The sequence below is a fragment of the Haematobia irritans genome, chromosome 2, assembly GCF_050003625.1.
Source record: "Haematobia irritans isolate KBUSLIRL chromosome 2, ASM5000362v1, whole genome shotgun sequence".
Taxonomy (NCBI): Eukaryota; Metazoa; Arthropoda; class Insecta; order Diptera; family Muscidae; genus Haematobia; species Haematobia irritans.
The window spans coordinates 169,153,762-169,172,347 of NC_134398.1; the positions used below are offsets into that span (position 1 = coordinate 169,153,762).

The 18,586-nt window shown below is 30.2% G+C and overlaps 5 protein-coding genes and 1 long non-coding RNA gene across 7 annotated transcripts in view; 2 read left to right on the plus strand and 4 right to left on the minus strand.

Moving 5' to 3' along the window:
• The window catches only part of LOC142226683 (uncharacterized), a 139,549-nt gene extending 127,985 nt beyond the window's left edge, over positions 1-11,564 (minus strand). Inside the window, exon 1 of the long non-coding RNA XR_012719723.1 lies at positions 11,456-11,564. This is a non-coding gene — a long non-coding RNA (uncharacterized LOC142226683). The remainder of the gene's footprint in view (positions 1-11,455) is intronic.
• On the minus strand, positions 4,697-6,279 carry LOC142226678 (uncharacterized). Its single transcript, XM_075296805.1, has one exon. The coding sequence runs from the start codon at positions 6,135-6,137 to the stop codon at positions 5,367-5,369; it is 771 nt and encodes a 256-aa protein (XP_075152920.1). The 5' UTR covers positions 6,138-6,279; the 3' UTR covers positions 4,697-5,366.
• LOC142226679 (uncharacterized) lies at positions 8,491-10,344 on the plus strand. The gene is made up of 3 exons (XM_075296806.1): positions 8,491-8,972; positions 9,039-9,186; positions 9,564-10,344. The coding sequence occupies exons 1-3, from the start codon at positions 8,840-8,842 to the stop codon at positions 10,018-10,020; spliced, it is 738 nt and encodes a 245-aa protein (XP_075152921.1). The 5' UTR covers positions 8,491-8,839; the 3' UTR covers positions 10,021-10,344.
• A 975-nt stretch (positions 11,565-12,539) lies between the features above and the next one.
• LOC142226685 (uncharacterized) lies at positions 12,540-13,537 on the plus strand. Its single transcript, XM_075296811.1, has 3 exons — positions 12,540-12,786; positions 12,852-12,999; positions 13,064-13,537. The coding sequence occupies exons 1-3, from the start codon at positions 12,651-12,653 to the stop codon at positions 13,461-13,463; spliced, it is 684 nt and encodes a 227-aa protein (XP_075152926.1). The 5' UTR covers positions 12,540-12,650; the 3' UTR covers positions 13,464-13,537.
• Positions 13,538-14,102: 565 nt separating this feature from the next.
• LOC142226684 (uncharacterized) lies at positions 14,103-15,310 on the minus strand. 2 transcript variants are annotated; one of them, XM_075296810.1, is made up of 4 exons: positions 15,219-15,310; positions 14,957-15,123; positions 14,748-14,895; positions 14,103-14,682 (listed from the first exon to the last, which is right to left on the minus strand). In XM_075296810.1, the coding sequence occupies exons 2-4, from the start codon at positions 15,087-15,089 to the stop codon at positions 14,247-14,249; spliced, it is 717 nt and encodes a 238-aa protein (XP_075152925.1). In that variant the 5' UTR covers positions 15,090-15,123; positions 15,219-15,310; the 3' UTR covers positions 14,103-14,246. The 2 variants fall into 2 exon arrangements, with proteins under 2 accessions (XP_075152925.1, XP_075152924.1); XM_075296809.1 differs by having other exon boundaries at positions 15,181-15,302.
• Positions 15,311-16,670: 1,360 nt separating this feature from the next.
• LOC142226680 (uncharacterized) lies at positions 16,671-18,248 on the minus strand. The gene is made up of 4 exons (XM_075296807.1): positions 18,151-18,248; positions 17,502-17,702; positions 17,241-17,385; positions 16,671-17,175 (listed from the first exon to the last, which is right to left on the minus strand). Exons 2-4 carry the CDS (start codon positions 17,635-17,637, stop codon positions 16,680-16,682), a joined length of 777 nt encoding a protein of 258 aa, XP_075152922.1. The 5' UTR covers positions 17,638-17,702; positions 18,151-18,248; the 3' UTR covers positions 16,671-16,679.
• Positions 18,249-18,586: the final 338 nt, after the last annotated feature.

Sequence of the window (18,586 nt, forward strand, 5' to 3'; positions counted from 1 at the left end):
CAAAAAAACACAATAGCAAAGTCTGATAAAACCAAACAAACAAAAAGTCTAATGTAAAAAGGGAAATCATTTATTGTTTGCGGTAGTAAACATTTTCTGCTATTGCACTAGGGTTGCCAGATTGACTGGAATGGGCTGGAATTCCAGATTTTCTATGTCATGTCTAGTTACAAGCTATTCCATAATATTTCCAGCTAACTGTACTTTTGAAGCAATATTTCAATAGAAGACTATATGTTTAGTTATTTATCTTTTTCATTCTCAATAAGGTGATTTTTAAATGTTAATTAATTTTAACCAGCACTCAATTACACCCAAAGGGGGAAAAGCGTAGTAACTCAAAATTTTGAAATTTTCACTTTTCATAAAAAAACGATAAACACTGTAAAATTCTCCCATTTCTTACTATTCTTTCATTAAAAAACGCAATTATTTCTCTTTTCTTATCTTCAGAGTTAATACTTTTTTACTACAGTTTTTTGTCTTTACTGGAAAATAAAAAATTAGAGTTACTACTAGGGCTGTCATTCGGAATAGATTTTTAAAAATCCCGGGTTTCGGGATTTCAAAATATAGAATCCCGAGATCCCGGGATTTTCCGAGATTTTTTCGGTATCCCGAAATTTACGGGATTTTTTAAATATTTTAAGTAATAACAATCTACAGCGCCTAAAATAGTTGTACATTATGACAAAAATAAATTAAAACCCGATTTCATATAATATCTTACTCAGCAAAACATTTTAAGGATTTTGATTGGATTAGGTATATTTTCGTACACTTGTGTTAATCCTTTTGTAGTTCATCGTTTTAAGTTACTTCTTAAAAATATCAAGGCATCCAAATTTTTATTAGATAAACGCGACCTTGTCATATTATCGACGGACCTTTTATCATTGCTTTTTATTTTATTTGGCACGAATTTCATTTCACATAAGCACCTTGTTCAAAGGAGGACCGTATCGTTTACATCGGTACAATAAATTCTTACTCAAGGTGTAAATGTTTATTAACTCAATTTGTCGGATATGAAATCTAGGGGCCGTTTTTACTTAATGAAGACTCCAATTTATTAATAAATAATGCTAAACCACAAATTTAACAAATTGCAATTAGTTTTTCGAGTTCCCGAAAAATCCCGGGATTGAAAATAAAAATCCCGGGATTCGTGATTAATCCAAATGTATTATCTATAAGAACTACATTAAACCTATTTTGTCATTTTCTGTCAATTTAGTTTGTAAAAAAATATTGAATTAAAACTATGTTCTCTTTTTTTAATTTAATTAAATTTACTTTATTTTATTTATGTTTATGAAAAGAGTGAATTATAAATATTTTGTTGTGTTTTTACTATTTATCTAAATATTTTAACAAATAGTTTTATTGCTCATATTTGGGGATTTACGAAATCCAGATTTTTTTTTCAAATCCAGCCAACCTTTTCATAAATTCCAGACAATAGGCCATTTTAATCTGGCAACCCTATATTGCACTCAAATACACTAAAACATATATAAATATCCCGTAAATTGTGAGTCGAATTTTAAATATTTTAACGATTTAAATGTTTTAACGGCACTACATCTACAAACAGGGTGAACTTACAATAGAAAAAATTTCAAAAAAATCATAGTCAAAATTTTATTTCTATAGAACATTTTGTCAAAATTTCATTTCAATAGAATATTTTGTCAAACATTTATTTCTATAGAAAATTTTGTTACAATTTTATTTCTGTAGAAAATTTTGTTAATATTTTATTTCAAAAAAAAATTTTGTCAAAATTTTCTTTTTATATAATTTTTTTTTTATTTTCTTTCTATAGAAAGTTTTGTCAAAATTTTATTTCTATAGAATATTTTGTCAAAATGTTGTCAAAATTTTGTTTCTATAGAACACTTTGTCAAAATTTTATTTCTATAGAAAGTTTTGTCAAAATTTTATTTCTATAGAAAATTTTGTCAAAATTTTATATCTACAGAAAATTTTGTCAACATTTTTTTTTCTATAGAAAATTTTGTCAAAATTTTATTTCTATAGAAAAATTTGTCACAATTTTATTTCTATAGAATATTATGTCAAAAATTTATATCTATAGAAAATTTTGACAAAATTTTATTTCTATAGAACATTTTGTCAAAATTTTATTTCTATAGAACATTTTGTCAAAATTTTATTTCTATAGAACATTTTGTCAAAATTTTATTTCTATAGAACATTTTGTCAAAATTTTATTTCAATAGAAAATTTTGTCAAAATTTTATTTCAATAGAAAATTTTGTCAAAATTGTATTTCTATAGAAAATTTTGTCAAAATTTTATCTCTATAGAAAATTTTGTCAAAATTTTATCTCTATAGAAAATTTTGTCAAAATTGTATCTCTATAGAAAATTTTGTCAAAATTTTATCACTATAGAAAATTTTGTCAAAATTTTATCTCTATAGAAAATTTTGTCAAAATTTTATCTCTATAGAAAATTTTGTTAAAATTTTATTTCTATAGACAATTTTAGCAAAATTTTATCTCTATAGACAATTTTGGCAAAATTTTATCTCTATAGAACATTTTGTCAAAATTTTGTTTCTATAGAACATTTGGTCAAAATTTTATTTCCATAGAACATTTGGTCAACATTTTATTTCAATAGAAAATTTTGTCAAAATTTTATTTCTATAGAAAATTTTGTCAAAATTTTATTTCTATAGAAAATTTTGTCAAAATTTTATTTCTATAGAAAATGTCAAAATTTTATTTCTATAGAAATTTTTATCAAAATTTTATTTCTATAGAAAGTTTAGTCAAAATTTTATTTCTATATAAAGTTTTGTCAACATTTTATTTCAATAGAAAATTTTGTCAACCTTTAATTTCAATAGAAAATTTTGTCAACCTTTAATTTCAATAGAAAATTTTGTCAAAAATTTTATTTCAATAGAAAGATTTGTCAAAATTTTATTTCTATAGAATATTATGTCGAAATTTTATATCTATAGAAAATTTTGTCAAAATTTTGTTTCTATAGAACACTTTGTCAAAATTTTATTTCTATAGAACATTTTGTCAAAATTTTATTTCAATAGAAAATTTTGTCAAAATTTTATTTCTATAGAAGTTTTTATCAAAATTGTATTTCTATAGAAAACTTTGTCAAAATTTTATCTCTATAGAAAATTTTGTCAAAATGTTATCGCTATAGAAAATTTTGTCAAAATTTTATCTCTATAGAAAATTTTGTCAAAATTTTATCTCTATAGACAATTTTGGCAAAATTTTGTTTCTATAGAACATTTGGTCAAAATTTTATTTCTATAGAACATTTGGTCAACATTTTATTTCAATAGAAAATTTTGTCAAAATTTTATTTATTTTTTTAAATTTTATTTAAAAAAAAAATTTTGTCAAAATTTTCTTTCTATAGAAAGTTTTGTCAAAATTTTATTTCTATAGAAAATTTTGTCAAAATTATATATCTATAGAACATTTTGTCAAAATTTTGTTTCTATAGAACACTGTCAAAATTTTATTTCTATAGAAAGTTTTGTCATAATTTTATTTCTATAGAAAATTTTTTCAAAATTATATTTCTACAGAAAATTTTGTCAAAATTTTATTTGTATAGAAAGTTTCGTCAAAATTTTATATCTATAGAAAATTTTGTCAAAATTTTATTTCTATAGAACATTTTGACAAAATTTAATATCTATAGAAAATGTTGTCAAAATTTTGATTCTATAGAAAGTTTTGTCGAAATTTTATTTCTATAGAAAATTTTGTCAAAATTTTATATCTACAGAAAATTTTGTCAAAATTTTATTTCTATAGAAAATTTTGTCAAAATTTTATTTCTATAGAAAATTTTGTCAAAATTTTATCTCTATAGAAAATTTTGTCAACATTTTATTTCTATAGAAAATTTTGTCAAAATTTTATTTCTACAGAAAATTTTGTCAAAATTTTATTTCTACAGAAAATTTTGTCAAAATTTTATTTCTATAGAAAATTTTGTCAAAATTTTATTACTATAGAAAATTTTTTCAACATTTTATTTCTATAGAAAATTTTGTCAAAATTTTATTTCTATAGAAAATGTTGTCAAAATTTTATTTCTATAGAAAATTTTGTCAACATTTTATTTCTATAGAAAATGTTGTCAAAAATGTATTTCTATAGAAAATTTTGTCAAAATTTTATTTCTGTAGAAAATTTTGTCAAAATTTTATTTCTATAGAAAATCTTGTCAAAATTTTATCTCTATAGAAAATTTTGACAAAATTTTATCTCTATAGAAAATTTTGGCAAAATTTTATCTCTATAGAAAATTTTATCTCTATGGGCCTATTCGAAACTTTTTACTATGGTGAGATATCAATTTACTATGGTAAAAAACAATTGCTAATTTGGTGTACTCATTTCTTTAACAAATAAAATTACTTTTTCTTCGTTTTGATATATCAAAACATGCCTAGCCTAGTGATGTCGTAAATGTCAAGAATTTTCAACAAATGTCAAATTTCTTACTAGCCCCCTGGGCTAGTGAAATTATACTCACCTCGATTTACGTCAAAATTTTACCAATGTTAGTAAAAAGTTTCGGTTTCGAACAGGCCCTGGTTTTCTTAGGAAGGACTTATATTCATTAGTTACACATCCTTTACTCGAACTGGATGTTCATGGTTTTAATACAAAAATACTTGCACATAGTCCTTTTTACTTTATTAATTTTAGTTTACAAATTATTTATGTACAAGATGATTTGATGTTACTAAAATGCCTAAAAGTTTTTACAAAAGTCTCTTCATAATGAAATACTTAAATAAATTAAGACGTATGGTGGTGAAGAATATGTGTAATATTTTGATAGTAGAGAAATGTATTATCTATAACCCCTAGTGTATGTCGGCGAATTCCTATAATTTTAGTTGATTATTCTCTAAATATATTTAGAGAATTATCAACTTCACGACAATTTTCAATGAGAACATTTAAAAGAAGCTAATACTTCCGGTCTAAAAACAAACAAAACGTCGTAATTTGATTCATGTACACTGGAAGCTTTATATTCAGTTTACGATCTTAATTTGCAACCGACTTATTGAGACCAAAAAGTTATTTGGTTTTAATTCACTAAACATGCATAGACATTTGTTCCAAATCATTAGTGAAAGTTAAAATATTTCCTCATTATTAGTATTCGTATGAAACTTAAGTCAAGAAAAATTATTGGTTATAAAATAATTACAATGTGAATGATGAATTAGCATATGAATAAAGCCTATCTCTTTACATTTTAAAACAATATATAGAGAATAAGACTATGTCCAATGTAAAATGAAACGCGAATATGTTGGAAACGCCTTCACGTTATCTTCGATATTTTCCATTACGATGATCCGAATAACGATTATTCCCATTTTTATTACTATTACTATTATTGCTATGGCTACTATTATTATGACGCCTTTTGTCAAATGGATTAGGGGAATTGCGGTGTTGTTGATATGGACTTGAATTTGAATGAGGTCTCATTTGACTTGAGGCATGTTTGGAAATACGATCCTGATGTCTGGAAGAGTATGTGGGTGATGAACTATCTCTCTTACGACTATCATGATAGTGTGAGAAGTTGCCACTTCGCAACGCTGAATTGTCGTAATTTCTTTCTAAATTGCCGGCACCTATAACAGGCGATTTTAAAGGTGGTAGCATATTTTTACCTTTGTATTTTATGGTTAACGTTTTTCGGAACAGGGACAATCCCTGTAACAAATGCATGGCGTAGGGGGGAGAGCATCTCTTGTTGTATGTTACAAAGCCAAATGTCCTTTGCCTACCAGCATTGTCTTTAGGTATTCGTGCGCGTTCAATTGGGCCAGCCTGTAAAAATGCTTCATATAGGAGTTCCTCAGTTACGCGCTCATCCAGATTTGCCACAAACAACGTACGTTGCTCCTCATCATCCTCGTCCTCGCTTTCGTCCACTACAATTGGTTCGATGATACCTTGCTGTCTCGAAGTTGGAGTCATTGGCATTAATGGAAACATGTTGGCATTATTCATGGGACCCCCCATCATAAAATGCTCATGTAACTGCTGCTGCAATTGTTGTAACTGTATATTATACGGCGAATTCATTATATAATTTATTAATAAAACTATTAATTTCTTAATTATTTTCGCTGCTTATGTGCTTTATTATAAATAAATTTTCAGGTTTATAATCTATTGTTTGTGTCAAAACAATTTTTTACCAGTCTTTGCCACAACGCTTAATTAGTGGAACGAATGTTGCGTCGGGTATGGTAACACAGACGTACTAGACACGTTACATTTACGGCCTCAGCGTTGCCACATTTATTGTCATTTGTTAAATTTTCAAACGAATAATAACTTTTACGGGTCGTCAAATTTCCTTTTTTTTTAATAAAATAGAATTAATAAATATACTTTTGAAACAAATGTATATAAACGCTCATTTGTTATTAAATGAAGATGCAAGATAGAGATACGCACATAACACTTTTATTTAGCAACTTGGCGTGGAACAGCTACTAAATAGTGGATGCGCTATTTGGTGGATATTCCCTACGAGTGTTTTCAACTTGGTGGTGATGTGCATTATTCACCGTTCGCACCACACTTTTATTCGGGTAACATGTAGGGCTGTCATTCGGGATAGATCCCGTCCCGAAAACCCGGGATAAATCCTGAATTCCAGAATTTTTTATTTAAAATCCAGGAATTTTTCAGGATCCCGAAAAAATAATCCCAGTTTGTTCAATTTTTGGCTTTTTAGGATTGTTTATTAATATATTGGAGTCTTCATTCAGTGCGAACGGCCCACAGATTTCAATCCCGACAAATTGAGTTAATAAACATTTATGGTCAGAGAATGAAGCATCCGAGTCGCACCGCCGATTTCGCCGTCGAATATGTCGACTCAAATTTAGCCGCCAATTAATCAAAAATATTTATTTATAAAGGTGGGTATTAAGTTCGAGTTTTTTTCACTAAAGTGAAAACTAAATCAGTAAAAAAGGCATACAATTATACATATTTGTTGCAGATTTTATTATAACTTGATGGGGAATAGCCCAAAGCAAGTTTTCACAAAGTTTGTATTCCTTAAAATGTATTATTAAAGAAAAGTAATCGTGAAAAAATGGCGATTTTAGCTACTAAACTCGAACCTAATACTCACCTTAATAGAATAATTTATTATTAATTGTTATATTTTTTGGCCAAAATTATGAACTTTCCACCTACAATCAAATTTAGCTCAGAAAATTGGAATGATATCTAAATTTGATTGCACGATTGGTTGTACAACTAATCTCATTACAATTCGGAAAACTTCAAATTGATTTTATAATGGAAAATTGCGCGTCGCCGAATAGACAATTTTATATCGGCTTAGCCGTCATGCCGCCGGAGGCAAAAATTTTGTGTCAGCCTCCGCCGACAAAAATGGGTCGGTTTCATTCTCTGTTTATGGTAGACTTTGCATAATAATTTATTATACATTAAATATACTACACAGAAAAAATTATCAAAAAAATATTTCCAAATAAAAAGTTGATTGAAGTTGAAAATGTTTTTCAATTAAAAACTTAATTGATACAATTAACTTTTTAATCAATCACGGAAGACTAAGTCAATTAAAAACAAAGTGATGGATATTTTTTTTAATTTTTAACTAAAAATGTATTTCTAACAATTCTAACAATTTAATCAAACTAATCACATTAAACCAGTTAAGAAAGTTATTGAAAATAGTTACATTTTCAATGAAAAAATTGAGTCTTCCAATCTACATCAATTAAATTTTTAATTGAATCAATTCAAAAATTAATTGAAATTTTGTAATGAAATCAATTAATTTTATAATGAGTTCATGTGAAATGGAATTCGTTCCACTTAAAGGTGGGTACTATGTTCGGTTTTCGAGTTGAAAATCACTTTATTTTCGCGATTACTTTTCCTGAAATAATCAAAATTATAAATTAAAACCAAAATATTCCTGTAAAGTCTTGTCGAAATCTAGGGGAACAAGAAACTTCGCATCAATTGAGTTAATTTGTCTGCTTCATATTGAACTGTTTTAATAAAGTAACCGCGAAAATTTCAACTCGAAAAGCGAACATAGTACTTACCTTAAAATAAAAAGCAATGATAACAGGTCCATCGACAATATGACAAAATCGCGCTTATATGATAAAATTAAGATGCCTTGATATTTTTAAGAAGTTACTTAAAACGATACGAAATTTTCGGGATTCCGAAAAATCGATCTCGAATGACAGCCCTAGTTTTAATTAATTCAAAATCCCCCAAATAAATTGTAGTAAAAACGGTGCAGTAATTTTTCTCGTTGAATGACAAATCATCTGAGGTGAAATCGTTAACAATAAAGATGCGTGTGAACACCATTATTATTTCCCTCTATTTCACACACACTACTTCGCCTCCTACGATTTTCTATCAACAATCCAATCCCGCTCAAATGCTCTGCTACATCTTTTCTCTACATTACGTTACCATCGGCAAAAACTGTGTATATTATTTCGTGAAGTTTAGTAACGTTGTGTATACACGCACACAAACACTCTACGTAGATACAACAGCAACACTGACAAGAAGAAATTAATAGAAACGTAATGGTCACAGCTGGCGGATACTACACATTATTAACTGTACCAGAACAAAAATAAATTTGGTTAGTTGAGACGTCCCAAAGCACTAGGAAAAGGAAGTATCTTGGCGTTTTCCAATAACTTCTGCTAGATCAAGAAAGTAACGAGATTTTACCTCAAAAATAAATTAGAAATCTTAAAAATATGGATGACGACAGATTAATGGAATTGGTCGAGGCTAATGATATACTCTACAACAAAGCCCATCGATACAACCATAGTTTCGAAAGAAAGAAAAGAGTTTGGAATAAAATTGCAGCTGAAATGGATCATCCTGGTAGGTGGACAAACAAAATAAAATAGCATTCAATTTTTTTGATATCTCTTTTTCGATTTGTTATAGTGGACGATTTAATCAAGAGGTATCGCACTCTACGAGATCGTTTTGTACGATATAAACGTGTAGAAATGTTAACTGGCTCAGAAAATAAATATCATCCTCCCATTATGGATAAAATGGAATTTTTAACTCCACATGTGTTTGTCAAAAGGTATTGTACATATGGGATATATACGTAGCACACTGGGAATTACTTTGGTAATGAGACAGAACGACAAGTGGCTTGCTCCTCGAAAACATCTTTTTTCTTGATAAAATTCATCGCAAATCCATGGGATTTTCAATTAACAAAAATCTATCAATTAGTTAATAAAATCATTCCATAGCTCTTCTTTGGAAATTTAAGTAAATTGAGATGTTTCTGTAATCGGAGCCTTTAGGTTTGGTGGCTGGGATAACAAGGCCTCTGAACTCGAGGGAGATAGTGCGTTAAACATGCAACAAATCTGTTTTCAATATGAAATTATACCAAGATAAACTTCGATTGTGCATTATGGCTTAAAAAATTATATTTATTTTTAATTTTAGTTCAAATGGAGAGAAAATTACATGGACTTGTAGAGAAGACGACAGTTCATCCAATCAGATAATTACATCCGGTATGACACCAGAGCAACAAGACCATGAAGAATCTGATACGTTAATAGAAATGGCATATTCATCACCTGAACGACAATTATACAAAAGTGCTATTAAACGGAAAGCGCCCGAGATAATATCAACACCTGGGGGTAATTATGATGGTCCCACGGCTATGCAACCCAATAATAATATGAGTGCTGCGGATGAAGCATTCCGTGAAGCACTGCAAAGCTTTAAAAAGCTATGTAAAGCACGTGAGGAACGGCAAGAAAATGAAGCATTACATGGATTCGGTCAAATGATTGTAGCAACGATTGCTGGCATGAGTCCTTCGAAACAGACCAAAGCCATGATGCGAGTAACAGAGTTGGTAATGTGTATAAGAATGGAAGACGATGATTAGGAATTTACTGGAATTTAATTCGACAAGTCATATAGATAATGCATTCACTGCATGCTCTCATTGTAACAAGATATTTCTGCTTAAGAAAACAATATTTGTGCGTTTGTTTATTATCGGAACACAATTTTTTTATTTAAAATGACCTGGTCCAACTGAAGACATGGTTGAGTTTATATTAAACTCAAATTTTTAATTAAGAAAGGAGTAATCATTTATGGATGTAAAACCTAAACATCAAACGCTTTATACCATTGTTATCAGTTTTTAAGTTATAATGTAAAATTAACGTATTTAATTTTAAATAAATGTATTTTTAAATCAGTACAGTCATGTTCTACCTATATTTTGAAATCATTAACTCCAGAAAACGTCTGCAAATAACATCACGCAGAGTCTGCTCTTACGCCTATGTGATTCTAGGTCTAGCGAACAACAGTTCCTAAAATTTTAATAACTAAATGTTACTCGTGGTATATTCACTAATCAACATTCCTAAAATATACCCAATGTAATTAGCAAACATTTTGATTGTTTTAAAGAAAACAAATTTTTGTTGAATTGTTGCTTTTTAAATGCCATTTTTTGTCTTCCCTCATGTTTGGGCTACATTTCCATTGCTATGTGTACGTTCCCGCTGAGTGCGACTCACATGCACTATTCAGTCCATTGTGGTGGTGAACTTTTCTGTTAGTAACGAGTACTGTCCAATTCTGTGTTTAGTTCAGCAAAGTCCGAACGGCATTCGGTTCATACTGGGATTGAACCAACGACCTCATGTACGCACGGTGGTCATGCTGAATAATGACTCCCAAAGCAGCAATAACAGACTTTAAATAAAATATTATATGCACAAAAATTGGTTTCGTGGTATTTGTCCAACACCGTTCAAAGCATCAAAAGGCCGGTATATACATACGCGGACGAAGAAGCCAAACTTGCCATAAATACACAGGTATTGCGATATATTGTACCCAACAGGGTTGACTCGAATGCATACTTAAAGCAACAAGAGAGTTTAGAATGGAACGACTACGAACCATACTACAAACAATTAAACCCACATAAAACTACACCAACTTTTATAATATCTAGATTTTGGATAAAAAAATACATACGTCTTCGACTTGATCACACCTCTCCAACCAACCAACATCTATTCAATTATGAACTAGTGGAATTGTGTTGGGAGTGCAGATTCCGGCGGGTGAACATTTTGCACATCGTTTTTAGCTGTACCGCGATAAACGAAGCTTATTTTACAATTTTTGGTTCAAAATATCTTTCTGATATTATAAAGTCAACAACAGCAGATTATATCGTAAACATTCACAAATATTTAACATATTGTAATATATGGCGTTTCATTTAAACTACGTATCTAGCGTTAATATTAATTTAGATCCAAAACCTTAGGTGGTAGTACCTTATTACTTACCTGTATTCATTTTCATAATATGTTATGACTATAAACAACGTAATAAATAATAAATTTCAGTTAATTTTGTGATCAACAATATTGAAGGTGTATAATTTGTTAAAAAAAAATGAGGGTTTATTAGAAATCGAAACTTTGTTAATTTACCACCTTTTTCTGAATGAATTTAGGCAACACTGATAGTTTAGTTTTGTATAACAACTCTGTTGATTGTCAATAAAAGGAATCCTAGTGATGCCAATTTGGTGTTTTCAGCACCGAATTTTTGATTTCCAAAATGCACTAAATTTCCTTTTTAGTGTTTTTTCAAAAAAAAAAAGCATTTTCATTTAGTGCTTTTGGTGCTTTTTTTTCAAATTTATTAGGTATTGAGTTTGATTGACGACATCTTTTCATACAAAATTCTGATTAGACTGTCAAACGCTTAAAAATTGAATAATAAAGGTTGAATTACACACCATGCGTCAATCCGTGCGTTGATGGAAGGGTTGATTTTTTCTGTTTGCGGCAGCCTATTCGAGCTTTTGATTTCAAAGAGAAATTTCAACTCTTCAATCATCGGACGCATTGTACTCATTGAATGCATGGTATGTAATTCTACCTTTACATATCATGCGTTCAATGCGTACATTGCGTCCGATGATTGAAGAGTTGAAATTTCTCTTTGAAATCAAAAGCTCGAATAGTGTGCCGCAAACAGAAAAAATCAACCCTTCCACCAACGCACGGATTGACGCATGGTGTGTAATTCAACCTTAAGAAACTCAAATAAATTGCCAAATATACTAGAGAATATTTCCAAATTTAATGTATTTTCCCTACGGTAAAACATATATCGAAATTTGAAATTCATTGCCGATCAAAGTGATTAGAATGAGAGTAAAATAGGCATTAAAAATATAAAGATGTACTCTTGAATAGAGGTTTATAGTTTCATAAAATTAAAAATGCTTCAAATAAAATGAATACCTAAAAGGTATATAATATATCTTTGAAAGTTTCTTTTTTGTATTACAGCTCGCTGGAGTAGTTTTTGCTCTGGGAACTGTTGTGTTAACATTTATAATATATTTTTCGTGCTTTTCGATTTTCAGCTGTTGGCATCACTGAGGGCTCCGGAATATAAACAGTAAATTATTTTTTTATTTACAAATTTGTAAACTACATTGGCACCTACACAATTTCAAACGACATTATGATAGATGACTTTAAGTTAATGGAACTTGTGGAAGCACATGAAGTTTTGTACAAGAGACGCCATCCCGATTACAAAAATGCTGAAAAAAAGGATGAGGCGTTTATGGAAATTGCTAATGATTTGGGTGTAAATGGTAAAATGTTACATATTTGAAATTCTTTGAGCACCTATTTGACTATATATTGGAATTTTGCTTAGACATACAATTGGTCGTAAATCGATACCGAACACTTCGAGATCGCTATGCAAGATACAATCGAATCAAGGAAACAACAGGTGAAATACGATTCTACATTCCCATCCTTGACAAAATGGAATTTCTAGGACCTCACATATTCAATAGAAGGTAATTTGGATGATACTTCAATTGTTATTTGGAAAGCTACATCAGTTGATCGATACTATTTCAGAAGAGATAAACATTCAAAAAGTGATTTATATGAAAGCGACGACGATTCTCAGGATCCCTTAAATTTGGAAACAATTGATACAACATCTGATATGCCATCGGGAACAGATACAAAGTCAGCCCAACTATTTTCAAAAAGAGGACAAAAGAGGAAATCAGATGATACCAATATTTATAAATTGAATAAGGCAAAATTTCTTAAGAGTGCCAATGAGTTTAATGAGACTATCAATAACTTTCTGATGGTAAACAAAGATGACGGAAAGAATAGAGGAGCATTGCAAGGTTTTCGTCAAATGATTATATCCACCATTGCAGAGATGAGTGTAACTAAGCAAACAAAAGCCATGTTGGGTGTTACAGAGGCAGTAATGAAAATTAAAATGGAAGACGAGGATTAAATTTGCATTTCATAGGCACTTGATGTAGAATCTTTAATTAAATAAAATTACTGCAAATAATTTGAAAAAGTTAATTTTTTAAATTTATTTTTTTTTAATTCGTAATGGCATATTAACACCAAGCAGAATTCACTATTTCTAATAATATTTAGATTCTAATATCGCCTAAAACTATTTTTAGGCTTTATATTTATGTTTTGTAGAGTTACTGTTACCGCAGACTCAGGAATTTAATTCATTGTTTTATCATAGTTGGTTATCAAAGAGTGCTGTACTATTCTGATAATAAGCTCGATGACAAGGACCTCTTTTTTATATAGCGGGGTTCGAGCGAATTTGAAAAATGCCAAAATCAATGCGGAAATTTCCTATCCCTGAAAAACTTTTTGGTGTGCGGTTGGAACTGGGATTGAAATCATGACCCTTTGTTTTCGAGGCAGAAGTGCTACCCATTGCAATATGGTTAGGGTATCATAGGAGGCAATTAAAAAAAAAAATTCAAGTATTGGAAGTGTGCTTTCTCTATTGAATGCATCGTTCTGATTACCGCCTTCCAGATACAGATTATTATTTCTGATAGATTCTAACATAACCTGACTCTGCCTCATTAAACTTTTAATTAAAGTTAACTCTTAAACGTTTTTTTTTTTTTTTTTATTCAAACGATACAATTATTTTTATAAATTAACACTGTAACTAATATTCAATAACAATACTAAGAGTTTTACCTAAATATAAATCATATTAATAGTTCATTAATATAATTTTTTACACAATTATTATCTAATTGTCGCCTTCCATTTTAATGTGCATTACCGCCTCAGTAACCGCCAACATAGCCCTGGTTTGTTTAGCCGAACTCATTTGGGCTATTGTTGACACTATCATTTTACGGAAACCTTCTAATGCTTCATTGGTCTGTGCTTGTTCTTTTGCTTTACACAATGTTTGAAAACTTGTAAGAGCCTCTCGGAACTCTCTGTCTATCTCATCGTTTGGATCCAAAGCAAATTTTTTATAGGGTATACCCTCTGGCTGCGTATTAGCTCTCCTTTTATATTGAGGAAGAGTCCTTGGCGTATTGGATTTGACAACAGGCGATATTTTTATGGAGTATTCCGTATCCTCGTTTCGAACTGAAGAGGAAAACTGCATCGTATCCATGGAGTTGGAGTCTTCGCTATTAAACTCAGGTCTTCTAACGTGTTTACTTCGATTCCTTATAAAATAGAATCGATAAGAATTGTGATATAAAACTGCTAATGATGTTTGTCATATACTTACTTTCGGTTAAAAACATAAGGCGAAAGAAACTCCATTTTGTCCATAACAGGAAGATAGTATTTGACCCCCTCTTCGGTTCCTCTTAGGCGTTTGTATCTCACAAAGCGATCACGCAGGGTACGGTAGCGATTCACAACAAATTGTATATCTAACCAAGATTAAAGATTGCTCAATATTTAAAAGCAATGAAAATATTCTTCCATCCTTACAAGGTATTCCCAGCTCAGTGGCAATAATTTCGAATGCCTCGTTCTTTTTCTCATGGTCCTTATAAGATGGGTGATGTCGATTATATATTATTTCATGTTGCTCAACCAGTTCTATTAGTTTTTCATCATCCATTGTAGGGCTCAATATACTGTTTCAGTTTGAATTTCTGGAAAAAAGGGTATTGCGCCTATTTAATATCGTAAATCCAAAACGTTTTACTAACCAATAATTTCTATGTAGCAGAAAAACGAAATGGATTACTTCGTCTGGGATGCGTCTATACGTTTTGCTTTGTTATGTGTATTTTCTTCGATTTCGATGTTACGCGATGATACGTTGCCTGTCTAGTATGTATATCTCAAACAGCTGTTTGATACATAGACCCTATATTATATAGATGGTTCATCCGTGTCAAACGATGTTTGACAGTTCCGAAGATTAAGAATAAACGAAGAAAATAAGAGCACGCTTACATTCTCTTTAGTTTTACGTTTTGTAGTTTGCCAATTTTAGACAAAATTAGAACTTTTATGATGCACCAGAGGATTTATAAATAAATTAAAAACTCAAAAGCTCATGTTTGCACAAAAAATTGTGCCCAAAACAATCCTGAATAAAATCCTGGGATTTTATGGGTTGAAATCCCGAATCCCGGGATTTTTAAAAATCGATCCCGAATGACAGACCTAGTTTTCGAACACCAGCTTGATAGAACACTAGCTTGATATATATTTATGAAATTTTGTTGGAAAAACAGAACAGTTCGACTTTTGCTACTAAAATCAAAAATATATATGTAAAACCAGTATAAAATTATAGCTTTTTCGACAATTTGAAGGGGAATGATCCAAATCAATAATTCATAAGCTCAATTTTCTATAAGAGTTAGTGTTTTACGCCACAAAACGAACTCTATGGAAAAAAGCAGACAAAATATATAAGTATCACCGATTTAGATGCAATCCTATAAAATATGTATCCTATGTATATTTTTTTTAATCAAACTATTTCTATGAAAAATGATTAATTTTTTTTAATGGTCAGCTCTTTTTTAACGTGGCGCTCATATTTAACACATCCACTCCAGCAAGGTATCAGGCTCCGAACATGTTTCATTTCATTTATTTGTCTATAGATACATGAAAACCATTACAGACTACGACTTATATCTAAAAATATATTAAATCTAATTTCATTAGAAAATTACACAATGGAATCGAAAATCTAAATTTTTACTAGACATTCGAAACCTATCAAAGCTCTTTGCAATGGTTGCATGTGAATAATTTTATATTGACGTATCACACGACATGTATTCCATTTTCCTTTCCAATTAATTAATGACTGATATTTTTTCAGTAAATACTATGTACTTTCGATATATTAATGTATAAATTCTCCAATAGATTTTCAATATGACTCTACAAACGTGAAACTTCATAGTTGTGCAAAAAATTTATTTGAGTGTAGTTATGCCAAATACATTTGTCATACACTTTCTGCGTGATACTATCTTCTTCGTCCGCTGTCAATTTACTAAAGTTAACAATAGATAAGCCAGTGCATATCAATTGTAGGAAAGTAACACGTGGAAGTGCAATTTTGTTTTGCCATATTCTTATGACGCACTATCGCAAATTCAACCTAAAAATCTATGGATCAAGATTACATGGCCCATAAGGATTGCAAAATTGATTTATCAGACTGAAAGGCTTGTATTTATCATTGTTGATTATTATCCTCCATTTTTATTTCCATAACAGCTTCGGTAACAAGTGCTATTGCTTTAGATTGTTTTCTTATATTCATTTCGGCTAAAGTTGCAATAATCATTTGACCAAATCCTTGAAGAGCTCTATTTCCTTTTGCCCTTCCTTCAGATTCGCACAATTGAATGAAACAACGAACTGCGTCTGCAAATTCCTCATCCATAGCTGTATTTTTGTTACCATTGTCATACTCATAATCTATGGTCTGGCATTGGGAGCTATCGTCGTTGCTATATGATGGTCCAACATTTGTATTATTCCTTTTTGCTTCTAGTCCATAGGTATCGTTACTGTCTTCAGAAGTACTAACATTAATTGTTCGCTTCTGCGGCTGACTATTGTGTTTTGTAGAGTTTTCATCTTCCGTCTCACCCATAGTGTGGAGAGGGTCTCCCGATGGATATAAGCTTGGCTCAGAACCTTCCCATACTATCTTTCCACCATTCGTTCTAAAATTTATATATTCAAATTAAATTAGAAGAACGATCTTTAAACAATCTCTCTTAGCACATGCCTAATAAATATATATGGAGTTAAAAATTCCATTCTTCCCATAATAGCCATATCGTAATTATTATCTGGTCCCTTTGTAAGTAGAGAACGTTTATATCTTACGAATCTGTCCCGCAAAGTTCTATAACGGGCTATAACACGATCAACTGCAAAATAAAAAATATTGAAACATTAATAACTATTTAAATGGCAAGATAGTTTCGTTTGCTGAAACTTTCTATTGCTATGGCATAAGGTATCGATTTTATAACCATATACTTACCTGGTAGTCCCATTTCATCGGCTATTTTATTCCAAACAATTTTTTTGTTTTTGGTATTCGCAAGAGGGTGATGCTTGTTATAGAGGACATTGTTTACCTTTAGCAAGGCAATTAGTTTTTTATCATTATACTTCATTATACAAATAACTGTGTTTTGGTAGCTGCATCATATCTGCCACGCTTTGCTAATTTTTAAACTCTTATTAGCTCCGTTCGAGAACCCGATAATTTTTGATAATTATTACAAATTTTTACTGGAAGTCGTTCGTTTACACCAAAACGCCAACAAAAGAGAGCCGGAGAGAGACAACATTTGACAGTTATGAGATAGAGAAATTGCAAGTTTTTGCTAGAGATTTTTTCCCCAGTAAAATCTTGCAAACCATAGCATAGTTTGTCAGCTGGTTTATGATAACAAACAAAGTACCAATACAATGTACATGTTCGGCAACTACGATTGGAAGTTAAATATACAGGATTTATTTTTTGTTTTCAATGTTTTAGCAGCTGAAATTTTCAATGTGCAAATAGTTACTGGATACCGTTCGTGTACTTTTCAGCAATTTTAAGCAAAGAGTGTAAAATACACTCTTACTCTCTTGCTAGTTTTTACTGGATATTTTTTACTGGAAAAGTACGCGAACAGACCTATTAATAATCACAATATGTGCCTTAATTCTTGAAAATCATTTTTTGAGGGCATTAAGAAACTACGCGTAAACGTATCGTGACGCATGTGCGCAAACACTGGAGCTACGTTACGCTTTTACCAAGGCACACTAAGCAAGGTATTTTCAATATTACAAAAACAACAACGTAAGCCATCAAATTGCCATTTTGATAGTGAAGTTAAAACGTTGTTTCAAACTACGATTTTATATCCATAGACCCTTAAGTGACACAGTTGACAATTGTCAACAAGAGCCATTTTGACATTTTGTGTAACACTAATATCAAACAGCTTCTTATAAATTATTTTAAGAAACCCAAAAAATCAACAATAAAAACATTTGACATTTTGTGTAACACTAATATCAAACAGCTTCCTATAAATTATTTTAAGAAACCCAAAAAATCAACAATAA